Below are 19031 nucleotides of genomic sequence, written 5' to 3' on the forward strand. Positions count from 1 at the left end.
GCACATCCATTCTGCACGCACAACACACCGCTTGTTTGCTGTCCCGTTTTCCCACCTCTTTCCGGGATGCAGATGGCAGCGGGCATCGTCTCAACTGGTTTGATGAGTCTCTCGATACGGTACGGTACGTTCGGCATGCTCAATGCGGAAAAGGCAATACTTGTGACGACTATCGAAAAGACACCCGGACCGTGGTGTAGGTTCTCTTCGCTCGGAACCGTTCCGGATCTCGGTGGCCGCACGGCTGTCGGTATCAGCTGACGGCGGGGACCACCCGTTCGACGATGGAGCCTCGCCTTCTTCCTTGCAACATGTCTTCATTCCTTCGGTAGGAGGTTGCACTGTTTGACCTTGAGCAAACTTGACGATGCCAATGCCAGTTTGAATCCGAGAGGGAAAACCCGAAAACCCACTTCTGCACAGTCTTACCGGATGATCCTAATCGGTTGGCCGACAACGTGAAATACAGAACAGACAAGCGCAAGATCGATCGTCAATGATTGCTTTATATTCGAGAGTTGTCTCTTCATCTACTCGTAGCTCATGGACCATTCAAAATCAGACACTTGCTTGCTTGCTAAACGGAACAGAAAGATCCCAAAAATCATGCAGCCGATGCCGCAACGTGCCGCCTCGTATAATGGGAAGCACAACCAACGACCCTTCAACCAGTAAACTTGCTTCTCGCCCTCAAGAGAGCCCCAAAATGGTACAGGCCGTGCATGCCGATGATGCCAATGACCGACAGCCCCACCACGAGCGAGACTCCCTTGTTGATCCCCAGATTGACATACATCTGTCTTGAGAATTGCACAAAGCCCGCTGCCGTCAATGACCGGGTGAAGTCGTTCGCCGCAAATAGCGAGGCCACATATCGAGGGTACGTCAGCGCGACATAGCACACCAGGCTCTGGAACATCCAGAAAGACGTCGCTGCGAATATGGTGATGCCGATAGTCGGTACGATCCAGTGGATGTCGGCACGAGCCGTCCACGCGAAGATGAGCAGGCCAACAGGCAGACCCCAGGCGCCGACGAAGCCCGGACGGAGCCATTGTTCTTGTTGCACCGGTTCGCCCTTCTGCTCATGATGCTTCTTTGCGCGGGGAATGAAGAAGTACCGGAGGTAGTAGAAATAGCAGATGACTGCAAACATGCAACCGATGACACAGCTTGTGAAGACCAGGCCCATTGCGCCGAGGGACATTCGGTAAGTGCCAAGATACACCAGTGGGAACGCCTCGAAAAAGGAATAGTAGGTCGCATATACGATGGCGCCGTACACGCACGCATATCCGATGGCGGGATCTTTGATACTGATTTCCAAGGGCCGAACCATGGCTTCCTTCAGCGCAGCACCGAACGGGATGGTCTTCAGTTCGCACGGCGCCATGAATAGTTTGTTGTCGGTGACCTTGCGAAGGCGTTGGGCTCGGTTCAGGAGGATGGTGTCTGGGTTTGTCTCCGGGAGGAAAGGAAGCAGAAGGAGGATAATGGCAGCCATGATGACGGTCTCGTATAGTGGCCATCTCCAGTTGTCCACGACGGCGTATCCACCCAACAGAGGACCGAAAGCAGGGCCACAATACATGGATGCCACCCAGAAGATATAACCGTATGGGGCGCCATACATGTCATATACATCCTCGATGGATGCAGCACCACTGGCCAGACATGGGCTGCCAAAGAAGCCTTGAAGGAATCGAAGGATAATCAGGCCCGCGAAGTTGTCCACAAAGCACAATGCGATGGACATGACGACAAAGACCAGAAACGAGTACAGGTATGGTGGGTTCCGGCCAATGCTAGGCACTTCGCTGAGCGGAGAGAAGAACATGGGACCGATGCCATCTGGTCTCGATGTTAGCGACAGCACTGCTGAGACGACGAAGTCTTAACTGGTAAACCTACAACCGACGACGTACATTGACAGGCCGAGACTTGCCACGACGATGGACACATTGTAACGTTGCATGATGGCTTCCGCGTCAGGCGTGATGATCGAGGACGCGAGGTATACGACGAAAGTGTAGGTGTTGATGAGCGTCAAGGTCCAGGTCTTCTTCGCCTGTGACCAGTTTCTCGGATTGCCTTGGTCGTCTTTGGTGAAGGAAACCACGATGACATCGGCAAGTTCTTTTTCCGACAGCTTGTTCGTGATTTCTCCCTCTGTGGTGCCGATCTTGGCCGAGATTCTGGACAGTGTCTTCTCGAGGTCCTCCTCACTTGGGGTCGAGACTTCTTCTGCCACCGTGGGCATCTGTTGAGGTTCGAAACCTTCGACTTCCTCTGGATAGGCCAGCCACGAGCCGAATCCTACAAACCGTAGGAACTGCCCGGCCGGGGTGTCTCTGATCGCTTGGGCCATGGTGGAGGTTTTATTTGTGTTGCAGATGTATATGGCAGACGAGCTCTGGAAAGTCCTTGCTTGACGTTCCCGTCTCGACAAGTGCCATGCTGGCGGTAGATATAGTTTTTTCATTTTCCATGGCGTCGCGTCGGTCTGCCCAAGGGGCGGTGTGGTGTTTGTCAAACCCACATACTGTACCCTCACGAGGCTGGCTGAATGGCACCCATCGGCTAGATGCACGCGCTGATCTAGTTTGCTGCAGCCTCATTTAGGCACATGGCGCAGGTCGATCACGCCAAGTGGGTTTGATGGGCTTCACATATCGAACAGGTCAAGGCTGGATACTCCGTACGGCCAACGGTTACTGTAATTGGGATGGCGACATGCCAGAATGCAGCTGAGAGTCGACGTGGCTTGACCCCTGTACGAGTGATTGGGTGGTATGGAGCCGCGCTTGACGCTCTTGGGGACGTGTTCGCTGTAGTCGCCGTAGTCGCTAGGTGGTCGCGATATCTCGCTTGGTGATGGGGATGATCTGTTCCGTGTGTGGCTTGCGATGGTAGGGCTGCCGCCGAGACGCGAGACCCAGAAACGGCAACTGTTTGGGTAGCGACCACCTAGACGAGGGGCCTTTGGACTCTGGACTAAGTACGGATACACCTTTGGACATTTGGATTTGGGACCTTGAGGGCGCTTCCCGCCCATTAACCATCTAGGTGTTTAACTGTTAAGTAATAAACCCATCATGCCCATTTCCTCAGATACCGCCAAGCCGCCTTCTCAAGCCCGCTCAGCACGTTCTCCTACAGCTAAGTGAGCTATCTACTATGACTTGACGTGTGAAAGCGGTCGAATTTACGTGGGGGTTAGTAACTTACTGACTGGTACGGCAGTCAAGCCTACGACAACGCCGCTCGTCTCTTCCGCATGAACCCATCCCACGCCTCCAGACCCTCCACCATCTTCTCGGGCGGCAGTGTGAAATGGCACCTCACATAGCCCTGCAAGTCCATCTTCCCTTCCTCCCCTGGGACCTCGCCAAAGCACAAACTGCCCGGACTCAGCAACAAGCCCTGCTCTTCCAGGACCGCCTGACAGAACTCGACGTCGTCGATCGCCTCGCCGTTCCAGGAGAGCTTGATGAACGCCGTCGCCCCGGCCGTCGGTTTCGTCCACGACAACATGTCCCCATTCCTCTCGACGAACGCTTCCAGCAGCTGCAGGTTCTTCCGCGCGTACCCGAGATGTCGCTTCAAAATGGCCGGTCGGCACCGCTCGCTCAACGCCTCCGTGGCAATGACTTCATCAATGGCGCTGGCCGAAGCAAAAGTATAGTACCGTGCGTTGATAAACCGCTCGAGAAGGGCCTCGTCTCGACACACAAGAAAGCCCACCCGCACTCCCGTCAGACCATACGCTTTGCTCATCGACCCGGTCACGACGACTTTGCTATAATTATGCTCGACGAACGACGGTGGTGGTAGTACTGGTGGTACTATTTTTGCGCCTGCACCGTCGCCGCTGCCACCTCGACCACCACCTAGGCCGGGTTCCTGGCTGGGTGCTTGATGGAACAACGGTCTGAAAATCTCATCGGCCAGCACAATGAGATCGTGCTCGCGGGCAATGTCGAGGATCTGCCTCTGCACGTCCGCGTCCATGTGCGTGCCCGTCGGGTTGCTGGGATTGTTCAACACCAGCATCTTCGTGCTGCCCGGTCTGATCAATCTTCGAAGCTCGTCGAGATCCAGACTCCATCCCCTTTGTGGATCCATCCGCCAGCCCGACACCTCGCACGGAATAAACCCCCTGGGCACGCCCAGAAGTTGACCGTACGTCGGATACATGCAGATGACGTGGTCGCCGACATCCAGCAGGGCCTGGAATACGGTCAAATTCGCGCCCGTCGTGCCAATCGCCGTCATGACATGTTCCGGTGAAATTGAAATTGAAATCGAAGTCGAACCAGACCCCTTTGTGTTGTCCTTTTGGTCGTCGGATTCGTACTCTGTACTAGGACTACCGTACAGCCTTGCAATCGCAGACCGCACAGCAAAACTACCTCGTTGCATGTCGCCGCCGAGCTTAAGCGAGCGCACGTCCAACGCTTTCGCGGTCGTGTCCGGGTCGGAGGACAGTGCTATCAGGTCCTCGATGGACAAGTACGGAGTGGCGCTTCCCGCAAGGACATGTTTGGCCTTCCCCACGTGCGCCACGATATACTGGTGCGAGATGTGTCAGTCAGAGTGTACTACTACCAGTTTGTGCCTTGTTGGCCAGCAAGTACAGAACGTTAGTAGGAGTAGTAGGAGTAGTAGTAGTAGTATGCGTGTCGCCGTGGGCCAGTAAGTAGTACATGAAAGTATAGTACAGAACGTACTAGTAGTAGTAGTAGTGGTAGTTGTAGGTACGTACCTTGGGAAGTTGAAAGGTTGGTAATTGAACCATTTTTTTTTTATATTTTCTTTTTGCGGGCGTCCAGGGTGGCTTCTTCTCTTCTACGCCCGCCTTTACGCCTTGTCTACTGTATTTGCTGGCTGGCGCAAGTGAGATGATGCCTTAGCTACTAGTAGTCGTCCTATTGTACTTGTCAGTTGGTGTTATTAGGGGGTTCTTTGATGAAGAGATCGCATACTTTCCTACTGTAGGTCGTTCGTTCGTTTTCGTTGGTTTGCAGAAGGCGGCGGTCTCGTACTGACTTACTTGACCTACCCACTTTCTACTCGGTGAGTACTACTGGTAGTAAAGTAGTCGCAACGACATGGAGTAAGATAGATCGTGAAATGCATCATCGCGCCCTGTGAGTCAGGTACCTCGTACTCGTACGTCTTATCACATGGTCTATGTCAGGCTTCCCACGGCCCGCATCATATCCCAACCTGGAACACCATACGGAAAAGAAGGGGGGGGGACTTGTACGAAACGGGCAGCTTCTGCCGCCTGCATACTACTAGCATGTAAGTCCGCTGCACCATGGTTCTTCCACACTCAAACCTGCACGACAATTGGTCGCCCTTTGCATTACATTTGTAGACTACCATAGTAGTACCTCCATACAGTAAGTACATCCAGATCGTGATAACCAGTATGCCCAGACCAAAATGAATAATAGTACCTAGGTACGTGCATTGGAGTCCCATGGCCTGGTATTTGAGGCTCACCAGGGCTCCCTAAGGGAGAAAGCCAACCGGGGGTTACTGGCGGCCTTGATCCGAACATGATCGAATTCAAGTTTTTGGGGTACGTAGTATCCTGGTAGTATCGATACGAGAGCCTTCGTTTCGGGGGTTCAAATGAAATAACACATAAGCGCATCATCCCCTCAAAGTAGTTCTCTCAAACGAGCCATCCACACAATCGCCCCAAATCGAATACTACTAGGTACTACTTGCATTTTGATGCAGCCTTACAAAGATCCCGCGTGTCTCCCAATGCTTATTTCCGACTGAACCAGGTACTCCGTACCCACTGATCCTTTGGCCTTCTTGACAGCCAGTATTTCTTCTCTCCAAAGCCAGCCCAGGGACACCGTGGCTCCCGGGCCTGCCACAAACGTCCCAAGACAAGCACACAATGCCAACCTATACCAGCTGGTACCAATCATCTCCGCTTCTTTAAGGTCATAGAAGAGCAGTGCCATCCAGAAGAAGGCTCCAATAAAACATACAGTTTCGTCGACTTGGAGGAATGTTGACATGGCAGGGACGAAATCGAGACTGGCTGGCGCAGATCGAAGCAGTGTCTCGATGAGGGCCCAGTTCGGGAAGAAGATCCTCGAAATAGGGACATGTGATGTACATCTCACCCAGTTGAACGTGAGGCCTGATATGCCGGCCAGTACCTTGATCGCAAAACGGATGGACGGCAGGTCCGCGTAGACATTGTAGATGCGGTCATGCTTGGTCGTGTCGGCGATGGCCGTCTTGCGTAGGATGTAGTGTATGACACTGGTCCATAGTGGGAATGCCTGCCATACGGCGTTGATAGCCAGTCGCCGATGGAAGTTCGGATCAAAGTACATTGCCAATGTCGGTAGGGTCGTCGTAGCCAAAATTGCCGGCAGAGCGGTTTTGGCAGCTGCAACGTTCACTAGTCGCCAATCAAGACCTGCATAGTCGGACAATGGACACGATATGTAGTGCAGGAAGAACCAGATGGGTCCAACAACACCGATACCGAAACGCTGGAACGCCAAGCCGAATACTATAGGCACTGTGATAAGCTTCATAGCGTTGCCCTCGCGGTGGCTCTCCAGAATCCAAATGAACCACAGCGGAGCTAGATCGATCAAGAGTGTTATCGCCTGCAACCGATGAACAGGGTAGATGTTGAAGAGCGAAGGCGAGAAGAACGTAAGCGAGTCAATGAATGGTTTAATCCGGATAGGTGCGTCCCAGCTGTGATTGTCATTGTTGAGCTTGCCAGAAGATGTGCTCGCGCGGTTGGCGCTCCGGACTGCCGCTTCGGAGATGATGCTGCTGAAGATTGCGTACGTAAAGTAGGACAGCATCAGAAGTGGACAGGCAAAGACCATCCTGCGCAATAACAGACTCTTACCGCCGGGTCCGTAGTTCTGGTTGAAAGCCATTATTCCGCTCAGAGACTTTGGTGGATCGGGGAGATATTCGAGCTTCTCAGCACCAATGTTGGCCCATGACAGCTGATCCCCAAGAGCGTCGCTCAAATGAGGTACAATGTAGGTCATCATGAATCTATGCATGGGTGTTTTCATCGCTTCCAACCTTGTCAGGTCTCCAGTGGCTGTGAAATGGTTCTTCGCTCGAATCTCGCGATGTTTCTGAATTTCGGATAGTGCCTCTTGAACATCTCTCTTTGAACAAGGCGTCTTGCGACGTGCGAGTCTATAGAGAGCATTGGCCGCTGCTGCCGCGCTTTCAATAGCATTGTTTGCTCCCTGGCCCGTACTGGGAGTCCACTGGGAACTGTCAGCTACACTCAATGGTCACCGTTAGATCTCTCACTTTGTGCACTACATCACCGATGCACGCAAAACGGCCCCAGTTCCAGTGCTTGTAGAATGCTTCCTCGAGGGGGATGAGAATATGACTCATTCGATTCTCCCACAAATCTCGGAATTTGACCTTCTCGGTCATATATGAGCTTTTGCAATGCTCCCCAAGAGCTAGAGCATCTTTCTCCGTAAATCTCGGTATGTTGGGCATGTGATATTTCTTATCCAGTTTCTGGAAGACAGCCCAGAATACCCGACCATCCTTGTGCACTGTCCACAGAAAGGACATGTCTCGTCCAACGTTGCTGTTGAAAGTCCCGGGACTGAAGCCTTCAGTAGCTGGCGAGACACCGTACATGCACTTGTACTCGGCGGACATCACTGAAAGAGTTAGGGCTGGTTAATAAGTAGTATTGCTGACGCTCGAACTTACAGGTCCTCTCTTTAGAGACCAGCAGGCCGGCCCCGCTCTCATCCATGTGTCGCCACATCTCCTGGCGTACGATACTGTGGACACCGTCGGCACCGATTACAAGGTCCCCTGTGTACGTCGAACCGTCATTGCATTCCACGGAAACAACCTCATCGGAATGCTCCACTTTGAAGACCTTTTTGCCGGGAACTATCCTAGACTTGTCTTCGATATTATCGTATAATGTTTGCAAGAGGAAATGTCGGTCCATCACAAGAAAAGGATAGCCGAACCTGAGACCGCAGTCAGTAGAGAAAGCACCAAGGCGCGGCCGAGCTGCTTCACCTCTTACGATCGCGTATCAATGCATCGATTCCTCGAACAAAGCTGCCATCTTTCCATCTGCGATTGTAGAGCATCTCTATCGAAGCGTTGTTGTCCTCGATGGCCTCGTAGCAGCCAAGTTGGTCTAATATGCGTAGCCCGTTGACTGTGATGCCGACGAACGCCCCAACACGAGGAGCGATTTCCTCCAATCTTTCCAGGAGTACATAGTCGAAGCCTGCCTTTTCTAGAGCGTTGGCTAATGTCAGTCCGGCAATCCCACCACCAACTATAATGGCACGCAATTTGCTGGAAGCCATGGGATGTGCCTTAGTTTCTGGAAGGCTTTGAGCACAGAGCAGATGGACTTCCTCAGTGGGCAGAGATGGGCAGACAGTAGTAGGCTTTTAGGACAGAACGGGGCGCTGAGAGGGAGCCAGGCCCAGAATGCGGCTGCATTGTTGATTTAAAGAGACTATGCATCAGCCCAGGCGCTGAAAATCGAATACGATGGTGACGCCTACCAGGTTTTATTCCGAATCTGACTGTTGTCATGACGGTCAGCGAACCGGTGGATTATTGGCGTTTATGTGCTGGAAAGTCTGGACGTTGGGCTTGTCATCTCGGCTGACACTGGTCGAGGCACCCACATTGCAATCCGGGTAGGCATCGTATAGAGTTGACGAATCTGCCAGACGCTGCCCTGGCTGACATGACGAGTCACGCCAGCTTCGGGGCTATGAAGGTACCGCACAATGATGGGACGTAGGGACACGCCAGAGTCTCGACGACTGGTCGTTGAGGCGATAACAGTATTGCCCAGATCTCGGCAACTCCGCGAGCTGGTACACAGAGTGGTCGGGACCTAAGTTCCTGACCTCGTGTTCGTATCCATGAAGGTAGTGGGATGAAGAAGAAGAAAACCAAGAATCCTTTCGAGGAAGTGAAACACAGTTGGGCTGAGTTCTTCTCGTGTCGTCCACCACGGAAGGAGCTGTCGTAGCTTGAGTCGCTCCCAACAACCGTACTCGGTTGTTTTTCACATCACGAAGGTACAAGTTTCAATCACATATACGTGGATCCCCAGATTGCATGGGCATGAGGCCTTAAAAGCGAGCATGTGTTGGTCGGATGATGAGAATGACGATTGTCGAGCTGACTTACCGGCTGACTCGCTGAGGGAGAGAAAGCCGGAACAAAACGCCATGTTTACGCCAAGGTCCAGGAGAATGCGGCAGCCCTATACCCACAGTAGGTACTTAATGATGGGGCGATGATGGGGATGGTGGATGGGGCCTCAGGGGGAATCATAGGGGCCTCCGGAGTGGACTAGCCCTAAGTAGGGGAGTCTCCAAGGGCCAGACTGCCTATTTTTAGGGGCTTGCTCATGAAGAGCTAGGTAAAGTCCGCTCCCTCGCCCCGGGCGAACATCGATTGCCAAATGAGCATCATTGGATGATGGAGGCTTATCTAACTTCACAAGCATGCACATTTCAGCTGCGAACAAGCTTGCTTAATAACGGAACGGTCTGAGGTAGCATTCATCCCGAATCGATTTCTGCTCGCTTATGATTGCTCAGATCCGCGTCTTTGCAGCCTCCAAGCTGGAGCCAAGTTCAAGATTGCGTACGAGTATGACATTTGAGGTACTAGTAGAACTTGGCAGCCTCGTCTTCGATTCAGCGTTTGCTGACGACGAACCAGAAGTCACTCATCTTTGGGTCAAGCCTTCGGTTCGCAGGCTTGGTATAGGATGAACTGGTACAGATATGCTTTCAACTAGCGAAAACCCAAGGATTGCCGCTTGTGGCCTGCTCTGAACCAGCAGCATGTGATTTCTTTGCCAAGGAAGGGTTCAACTTCGAGACTTGTCGATATCGACGTGAGAGAGTGGGCGCCGGCATATACTGGCTTTGGTATTTCCCTTTGACTGGTATGATCCGGACTCACTGAACGCCTCCAGCGACCATTAGGCTTCACGAGAATGCGTTGCCGGAAGCCATACCGAACGTCTCGAATGTCGGAGGATTGAAGCCGCTCAGGAAGAAGGTTAGACACCGGTTCCGGTCCTGTCGCAGTGCGGTCGTGGTGTGTGGACACCAGTCCGAGGTCTTTATAAGTCTCCCAACCGAGACAGTTGTTGCAGCTCTCGTGGTAATACTATTTGCTTGACGGCCGTGACTGCAAATGGAGGGTCTGTATGCTTCTCGTATGCTTGCATCATTTGACTGTGATGTGATGGAACCTTGCGTTTGCATCGAAAGTAGCGCTTGTACAAGGGTGTCCTGAGCAGTCAAGAGTTTGCTGACACATGGAGTTCCTATGATGACCTGCCGACTGAGGTGAAAGAGCTCTCACGAGCAATAATCGTCTTACAGCTCACTGGACTGATCATTCTCCAGAATTTGTCCCACCTGATTATTTAGCCAATATGAATGTGCTCAACTGTCCTGTGGGTCGGTACTACCTTTATCATTGCCACTAGCGCTCTGTGAGAACTTTTAATGTCCATCATATCGGGGACCTGACTCGGAAGAGTCGTAAGTGTTGGCCGGTCAGCTGTACCAGTACCCAACTCAGCAAGAGCAGACTATTGCATCAACCGGAGATCTAGCCAATTCAGGTGAAGTCTTGCACAGAGCACCGAGCTGTTGGTGTCTCAATCCTTTGGCAGATGGACGGCTTCGAGGCGTGCAACTGCTCAGGGTTCAACTTCTCCGGCGTGGGGCTTGAACGAGCATACGGATGTCAGCAGAGTTGATTCGCCTTTAGAGGAGCTTGGGGTCTGACGAAGCTGACGAGAACGAGGAGGCAGGCAGCGCGGATGTGTTGCTGCATTTGTTGGACCATTCTCTTCTCTTGCTGAAGCCTTCCATTCCCGACGTCGAGTGAAATGCAGAGTCGGGGAGAGGCTCAACCAGAACGCGTCCAGATGGTTGATGTTAACGCTATTCCCAATAAGGCTTAACTACCTAAAGTCATGTGATCTTGGCAATGCTCCGCCACGTGACGGCATACTGTTGTGATATTAGCGTCGGGATACTTGCCCAGCCTAGTATTCCCCCTCCTTGCGCTCAGTTACGAGTGACTACATATAGCGGCCAGTCTTTCCCTCTTAGATTAGTTAGTTAATCAATCTCTTCCGCCGCTACAACCATAGGTGGTAGCAACGAACCTACTTACAAGAGCGGCCGTGTTCTCTTGTAAGGGCAGTTAGCGGGTCTTATATGCCCGCAACGATTCTAACTGCTTCGATCCTTTATTGTCCTCTATATCGACGATAACCCTTAACGATGACTTTAATAATAATAGCGACCTCGATTCCAATACCTTAACGTAAGGGATTTTTACTAGAGAGATTAGTAGAGTAGTGACGAAACTACTCGTATTGTGCCGTAATTATATATATCTAGTTTCCAAAAAGGGAAGGGAGAGTCGGCAAGGTAGACTTTAAGGCTCTAAAACCCCTAAAATATATAGTAATTGGACGTAACGGCGCGGAGAAGCTAAAGTCTCGTGGAAAAGAAGACTTTTTAGCTGATAAGGATATTAGGGAAAAAAGAAGAGGACAAAATAAAGAAGGGTTTGCTGGATCCCCGTTGTTACGGACGGATACGCCTTAACTCTTCTTTCTTCTAGACCCTTCTATTGTAGAATAGACCTCCCTTCTTCCCTAGAGGTCGGCTATACTAATAATAGTAGTAGTGGCGACCTTAGTAGCTAGGATAAGAACTCTATATCTATTAATACTAATCCTCTTAGTATATTATATAGTATTTCGCTCTTTACTTAGTCTAATAGTATTACTATTGAATAACTTAACGAAATATTACGAATATATACGTATATTAGCGAATAACGTTATAGCGTTATAAACAATACTTCTATTTCGTAAGGGCTAAAGATATACGAACTACGCGCGTATAATAGCGACCGTAGTAATAGTTAACTCGACGACTATATACGAGACGTTACGAACTAGATTAACTTCTATAATCAACGAGGATACTAAATAAGTAAACGTAAGAAGGTAGAAATAGCGTCTATCTATCTTATAGGACGTATACACCGGATATATATATTAACTTACGGTTCTATACTCACTATTATTAACTACCTTACTTAGTTACGCGAGACCTTTAAGGATAATAATAAATAATCTCGACTACATAACTAGTGATATATATATATCTAGGGCGACCGCCCTACCATAAAATATACTTAAGACCTAATTTACCTTATAGCTCGTATTTAGCCGGAAAAGGCCGCATTAGAGATTAAGAAGTATTTTCGTACTAGCCTTGATAATACTATCTAAATAGGAATAGTAGAACACTTTAAATGGAACGACCTAGTCTTATTTAAATACATTAAGTATACTGATCGATAATAATAGGTTAAGACTACTAAAGTATATATCCGTAAGAGAGTAGGATAATATAGGATAGATTATATCTTTACTTTCTCTAGAATACTTCGTTAAGATAATATACGGAAGCTAATATATTTTACTATAGCGTATACTATCGCGATATCTAGTAAAGATACGAAAGAGTAGTGGGATTGGTGTCGAAGGAATACTGCTTGCTTTGGATATAGTTTTATCGACCATTAGTTTTGTAGTTATACGAAATTAGTATTAACTACTTGTAAGGGTCCGCTCTATCGAGGCTAAGGAGGTTTTAGTGCGCGATAACCCTAGTAGAGTAAAGAGATTAGAAAGTTTTAACTATAGTGGAAAAATAAAGGGAAACCAGAGAGTTCCGGAAAGTTACGTACTATTGCGGGACCTTACAACGGTTAGGGGGAATTATAGGTAGATAGAGGAGTACTATAGACGATTAGGTTAGTAATCTAATAGTAGAATTAAAAGGATTCTAACTAATTCGATTAATTACGTAAAGTAGAATAAGTCTATATCCTTAAGATATATCTATAGGATACCGTTACTTATTAGTTACGAGGTATAGCGAGTATAACTTAAACTTTCGTATCTATATAAGTTCTAGTTAACTCGAGGGTTACGAAGTAGTACTTTTCGACTGATATTGCTTATAAGCTATAGGTAGAGATCGAAACCAACCCTTTACTATATTGGGTTTAAGTCGCTAGTGGTATATACGTCGCTAGTCTAGGAAGAGCTCGCTTTACGCTCCGTATCTATTAGTATTCTATGGATCTAATGGCTCGTATACTTAAAATTTCGGGGTATAATCTAATTCTTGGTTTCGAATGATTATGAATTGCTAATCCTAAAATCGATTAGCAATAAATGAGAATTTAGGTCCGTAATAAATCTAGAATGCTCTATATACTTTCTTCTATCGATGTAAATCTATCTAACTTAATTCGTATTAATACGGATACTATCTAGCTATTAAGCCTTTATATGACTCTTAGGGCTCTCGGAAAGAAGATAACTAGTCTCTTTCTAGGGTATATTAAAGGATCGTATCCTCGTTAAGATCTTTCTACTACTCCTAGGGAGCTAGTTTAGCTAGCGATTATAGACTAAAATAAATTGTTATATACTCTTTTAAAACGATTTAAGGGGATCTTTAAGGAAGAACTTTCTACTATCCTTCTCTCTATGCGTTAGGACGATTACTATATCTCTATAGATAATTTCGCGTCGATTAATATTAATGTATATCCTCTCTCCTTGATATATATTGTGGAGTAGAGTTAGTAGATTATATAGATACTACAATAGAGTATTATTCGCGAGTCTACGTCTCTATAGGGATTCTCTATCCTATTCGTTAAAAAACTAGGAGGTAAGTGGAGGATATATATCGATTACTAAGCGTTAAACGCTATTACGATTAAAAATGGTTATCCTTTACCTTGAATTTAGGAATATCTTAATTTTATTGGGAATACTAAATTTCTATCGAAACTAAATTTTATATAAGGATACTACTAGATTTAGATATATCCTAATAGTCGTAAGAAAACTACGTTTAATACGCGAGAAGGAAAGTTCGAATACTACGCCATACTATTTGGGCTCTATAATACGCTAGCTATATTTTAGGCGTTAATAAATTATATCCTATAGGAATATATCGTAAAATTCGTAATTATATATCTTAATAATATACTTATTTACTCTAACGATCTCCCCGAGTATTTACGATATCTTACGAATGTCTTCGAGATACTCGAAATATATTCTTTATATATTAAACCCTTAAAGTATTAATTTCTTATAAAAGAACTTGAATTCTATAGCTATACAATTAGAAACGGATAGATTCGATCTCTTATGATAAAGGTCGATATTATTCTTTAATGGCTAGTTCTAACTAACGTATATAAACTTCGATAATTCCTTAGTCTAGCTTTATACTATCGTAGATATATATAGGGTTTTGTATGTACTTATATCCCATTATTTCTACTTTTATAGGAAACGGATATTAAAGAAAGAAAACGTAAGTTTCGAAAAATTAAATGAAATACTACGGCGAAGAATACTTTTTAATCCTTAAAATAAGCCCTTATAAATACTCTTGTCTTAATATAGTTAGATACAATATAATTATTTTTTATTAAGATAAATATTAGTAAATAGGCTATTAGTGGGGTCTTACTTTAAAAGGATTACAACTCGAAATAACTTTATCTCGTTACTTACGAAGGATGGAAGCTTACGTCTATAGAAATCAATTATTCTATTTATAAAAAAGAACTACTTACGATTAAATACGCCTTAAATATATAGCGTATTTATATTAAAAACGACTATTCGATTATAATCTTTATAGATTACGAAAGTTTAAAATATCTCTAAATAATACGAAACTCTACGAAACGACTCGCTCGTTAAATTACTAATTTCTTTAAATATAACTTAAAGATTTACTATCGAAAAGGTTCTTTAATGATTACTTTGGATACTATTAATTAACGTCCTAATCTTATAGGATAAGGACCGCGGAACCTTACGACTTAATTCACTACATTACGCGGCCTTAAAGAGGATAAATAGGCTAAAGCAATAATTAAATTACTCTAGGAAGAATAATAGCTACCTACGTATATTCGCTCGAAACTATACGAAGATCGGTTCTTATTTACTGTTAAGGATGATACACTCTATCGTGTTAAGAACGACGTCTAAAGTCCTTACATTCCAATATCTTTTTGTACGGACTTCCTCGAACGAATATATACCGAATACGGATATCTTGGATACCCTGGTATTCTTAGTGTTATCTAGGGATAAGGATAGTGGTCCTCTCTTTAAGAAGATATACGTGCCTTTATACGTAGTTGTCTATAGTGTTAGGTTTCTTAATATAGCTATCTAGGATAAGAGAGAGAATAACTATAAACCCTTAATAAGGAAACACTATAAATCTTCGATAGATAGGCGATTGATTTAATCGATATCCTACTAAAAATACTCGTAGGTAATCGTTGAATTATTATGGCGATTAAATATCTTACTGAATAGCTAGTAGCTCTCGCTATACTCGATACTAAAGCTAAAATAATTATAAAATTCCTCTATGATTATATTATAATGATTTATAAAGTACTACGCGAGATTCTCTTAGATAACGGATAAAATCTAACGAGAGAGGTAATAATCTATTATATCTCGCTATTAAAGACGAGATATCGCGTAACGATACTGTACTATCCGCGAACGAACGAAAAGGTCGAGAACTTTAACGGATTTCTAGGGATGACGTTAATATGTCTCCTTACGAACTAACCCACTATTCTATAGGACTAATATCTATCTTAAGCCTTATTTACCGTATAGATTAAAATCTATATAACGACTAAGAAATCCCTGTATTACCTCTTATTCGACTATTAACTAAGACTTTCTACTAACGATAATAATCCTCGATAATTAAATATCTCGGAAGATTAAGAGATAATCTTATAAAGAATCGAGGTACTATAATACGCTCGTATATAAGCGAATTAACGCTTAATCGATCGCGCTATCGTAGCTAGTAAGGTTCGAAAGGAACTCGTTAAAGAGAGTTCTCTTCCTATTGATCAATAAGTCTTAGTTAGAGTCGAAGAATGTAATAAGTTCGAAGGATACTGGTTCGGTCCGTATTAGGTAGTAAAGGCTATACCATTAGGAACTTACTATCTAGCCAACCCGAAAGGTAATAAACTTAGGACATTAATTAACGGCTAGAGACTCATTCTAGCTAGATTACGAGGGGATCGAGTCGAAACGCTCTAGAATTCTTCGAAAATCTAGGGAAGGTTACGTAAATAAGTTGTTCAAATCGATACTGCTAGTCTAGAAGTAGTTGAACTCTTTAAAAAGGAGCAAAACAATACTCCTTCTTACGACGAGTTAGCCACTATTCCTCTTAATCTAGATAAATATCCAGGAGTACGTTTAGATTAGATAGAGGAGGAAAACTAAGATGAATAGAAGATTCCAACCTTATAGTTCTAGCCCTTATAGTTAAATACGATTAAAATTAACTAGGATTAAGAAAATAAGACTATATTAGAAGAAAGAGAACTAATACCTAAATCTCCTCCTAAGGTCCTAGTAGAGGATATTGAATCTAATTATTATAATCCTTTAGTTATAGACTCTTTCGATCCAAAACCTACTATTACGATTAATAGTATAAAGGGCATTAAAAGAGCGACGTCTATTCTAATATAGTAAAAGGAATTAGCAGTAAGTATTGCTTAACACCAATAAGATACAACTCGTTACGGACTACGACCTTAGCCTACGAAGAAAAGGCTAGAGGATAGAGAGTAAGAAAAATACGAACTATAGTCCTTACCGAACTTTACGGCGTCTTACGAATAGAAATCTTATGTAATTATTTTATTGCTACCTATTATGCTATATTTTGTGTAGATACGCACTCTTTCTAAGAAAGAAAGAGGTTACTCTACGGTGACAAATAAATACGCGCGATTATAGGCCCTTACGAACCTTTTTAGGCCGTTACTAATATAGGCGAGGAGTGATTATCGGTTACGCCGGCTAACGTACTATTGCGGTCAGTTACGAAAGGTTTTATATAAATTACGAGTACTTACGATTTATCTTTACCCTTATCTTTACGCTCTTTTCTACAATTACTGTTAATTACGAATTAATATAAAAAACCAACGGAAACTTACTTGGTATATTTACGCGGCTTAGTAGTATCGTAGCGTTCTAGTACGTTAATATACATAACGGAGCGGAACGGACAGTACTTACTTTGGTTAAGAGAGTAGTTAGCTACACGCTAGCCCCAGTAACAATATATATAAGCTATTTCGCACGGTTACGAATAGTTACGAAGGAATACGGAGTACTTACCACTATTAAGTTTATCGGCGACCGAACGGTAAGAGGAGAAGAGACCCTATATATTTCTACACTAGATATAGCCTATTACTATTAGTTGCTAATGAATACGTAAAGAATAAAGAGGAAACTTATTGAGATTGTTAACGATTCCGATCGATTGTATATAGTATACCTTAGTATAACTGGTATAGTCTATTACGAGCGTTAATAAACGGTTTCGAACCAAAGGAAAGGAGTTTACTTATAATTAATTACGGACTAAGTCTAATCGGGGGTACGTCGAAATACGATGGGTTGCGTATTAGGATAGTTAGTAACCAATCGACCTAAGCGACGCGAGGTCGCGATGATAGTGAAGTTAGTTAATATATTATATTGTACATTGTTACTAGCCATTACGAATTGTTGTAGATTACTGCGAAAGTATTAATTAAGAATTAAAGAAAGGATTTTACCGATTTAAAGCGAAAGCTCTCGAAACGACCTACAATAACTATAAATTAGTATATCTTCTTAAAATTACAGTGCAATATAAGGGGACGAGCGCAATGATTAATTGTTAGTTAGAATCTAGCGAGTTTAATCAATAAACTATACTGGTATAGTTATAGAGATGCGTAAAAAGGGTCTAAGATCGATAACGACGGGGTTCGAACCTCGTAGGACCTACGCGAATCTACGCGTATCGAGTTAGAAGGGATACTCTCTACGGGATATAGGGATATCTATAATATCTAACTAGTCGACGAGATATTAGAGACTAACTTAAGAGATTACTGCTCATTCCTATCTCTTTTACGAGATATATCTACTCTTTTTTAGTCGTGAGAATACGTAACGACTTAAGTTATTATCGCGTATTAAATTTGTTAGTTATAAATAGCGTAAATTAAGGAAACTATAAAAGAGCCAAAATAAGAACTTCTAAACCTTACAAAAGGGCTAGGGTCTAAGGGTTTCTATACCTCGCGCGGCGTCGTCGCTATCGTTGCGAGCTATTCTCGACCTTAATAGACCATTACTCCCTAAAATACGATATAGTAGGGGAGACAGTATACCTTTTATATATTATAAAAGAGAGAGAAATGAGATAGAAGGAAAGGAGGGAAGATATAATGCGTTGCGAGCCCTACGGCTTAGCAGAATAATAAGAACACGTCACTCGCAGGTGCTCGTAAGGAAGTAGAGGAGGATGTGATATTAGCGTCGGGATACTTGCCCAGCCTAGTATTCCCCCTCCTTGCGCTCAGTTACGAGTGACTACATATAGCGGCCAGTCTTTCCCTCTTAGATTAGTTAGTTAATCAATCTCTTCCGCCGCTACAACCACACTGTGGTTGTCTCTCGGACTCTCTCGCATTCTCTCTCTTTCATCTCGACTTCTCGCCCTCGCAGTCTTTTCCTGGTCGAGACGTTGCCGATCGAGTATCTCAGCCTTCAATGCTCGGTCTGTGGATAAAGATGCACAATGACATGCAGTCTTCGCCCGTATCACCCAAGCTTTGCAGCGCTCCCTATTCAGAGTGCCCTTGCGGTTGGGGCTAAGATCCGCTGTGTTAGTCGAAGGGGGTTGAAATCGCGACGGGTATACGTCCATTAACTTGTTTCGACCCGGTGTTCAATCATCAGATACCTCTTCTCTTACAACATTCTGCCCATGCTCGAA

General features: G+C 45.2%; 3 protein-coding genes across 3 annotated transcripts; all 3 read right to left on the minus strand.

The window, feature by feature from the left end:
• Positions 1 to 664: 664 nt before the first annotated feature.
• On the minus strand, positions 665 to 2368 carry PV05_11286 (uncharacterized protein; the record flags this gene model as incomplete). Its single annotated transcript, XM_013454749.1, has 2 exons — positions 665 to 1851; positions 1912 to 2368. 2 exons carry the CDS (start codon positions 2366 to 2368, stop codon positions 665 to 667), a joined length of 1644 nt encoding a protein of 547 aa, XP_013310203.1.
• Positions 2369 to 3049: 681 nt separating this feature from the next.
• Positions 3050 to 5124, minus strand: PV05_11287 (uncharacterized protein). Its single transcript, XM_013454750.1, has 3 exons — positions 4986 to 5124; positions 4766 to 4928; positions 3050 to 4572 (listed from the first exon to the last, which is right to left on the minus strand). The coding sequence occupies exons 2-3, from the start codon at positions 4796 to 4798 to the stop codon at positions 3250 to 3252; spliced, it is 1356 nt and encodes a 451-aa protein (XP_013310204.1). The 5' UTR covers positions 4799 to 4928; positions 4986 to 5124; the 3' UTR covers positions 3050 to 3249.
• Positions 5125 to 5670: 546 nt separating this feature from the next.
• PV05_11288 (uncharacterized protein) lies at positions 5671 to 8952 on the minus strand. Its single transcript, XM_013454751.1, has 4 exons — positions 8080 to 8952; positions 7756 to 8027; positions 7333 to 7703; positions 5671 to 7286 (listed from the first exon to the last, which is right to left on the minus strand). The coding sequence occupies exons 1-4, from the start codon at positions 8376 to 8378 to the stop codon at positions 5757 to 5759; spliced, it is 2472 nt and encodes an 823-aa protein (XP_013310205.1). The 5' UTR covers positions 8379 to 8952; the 3' UTR covers positions 5671 to 5756.
• Between the last annotated feature and the right edge of the window lie 10079 nt (positions 8953 to 19031).

The sequence above is a fragment of the Exophiala xenobiotica genome (assembly GCF_000835505.1).
Source record: "Exophiala xenobiotica strain CBS 118157 unplaced genomic scaffold supercont1.7, whole genome shotgun sequence".
Classification (NCBI taxonomy): Eukaryota; Fungi; Ascomycota; class Eurotiomycetes; order Chaetothyriales; family Herpotrichiellaceae; genus Exophiala; species Exophiala xenobiotica.

Excerpts from the sequence above, each read along its gene's own strand:
- PV05_11288 (XM_013454751.1), bottom strand. The coding sequence starts at position 8,378 with ATGGCTTCCAGCAAATTGCGTGCCATTATAGTTGGTGGTGGGATTGCC. Across the intron at positions 7,704-7,755 it reads GGTCTCTAAAGAGAGGACCT|TGATGTCCGCCGAGTACAAG; the intron begins GTAAGTTCGAGC and ends TAACTCTTTCAG. Across the intron at positions 7,287-7,332 it reads TCGGTGATGTAGTGCACAAA|TGGACTCCCAGTACGGGCCA; the intron begins GTGAGAGATCTA and ends GACAGTTCCCAG.
- PV05_11287 (XM_013454750.1), bottom strand. The coding sequence starts at position 4,798 with ATGGTTCAATTACCAACCTTTCAACTTCCCAAG. Across the intron at positions 4,573-4,765 it reads CAACCTTTCAACTTCCCAAG|TATATCGTGGCGCACGTGGG; the intron begins GTACGTACCTAC and ends ATCTCGCACCAG.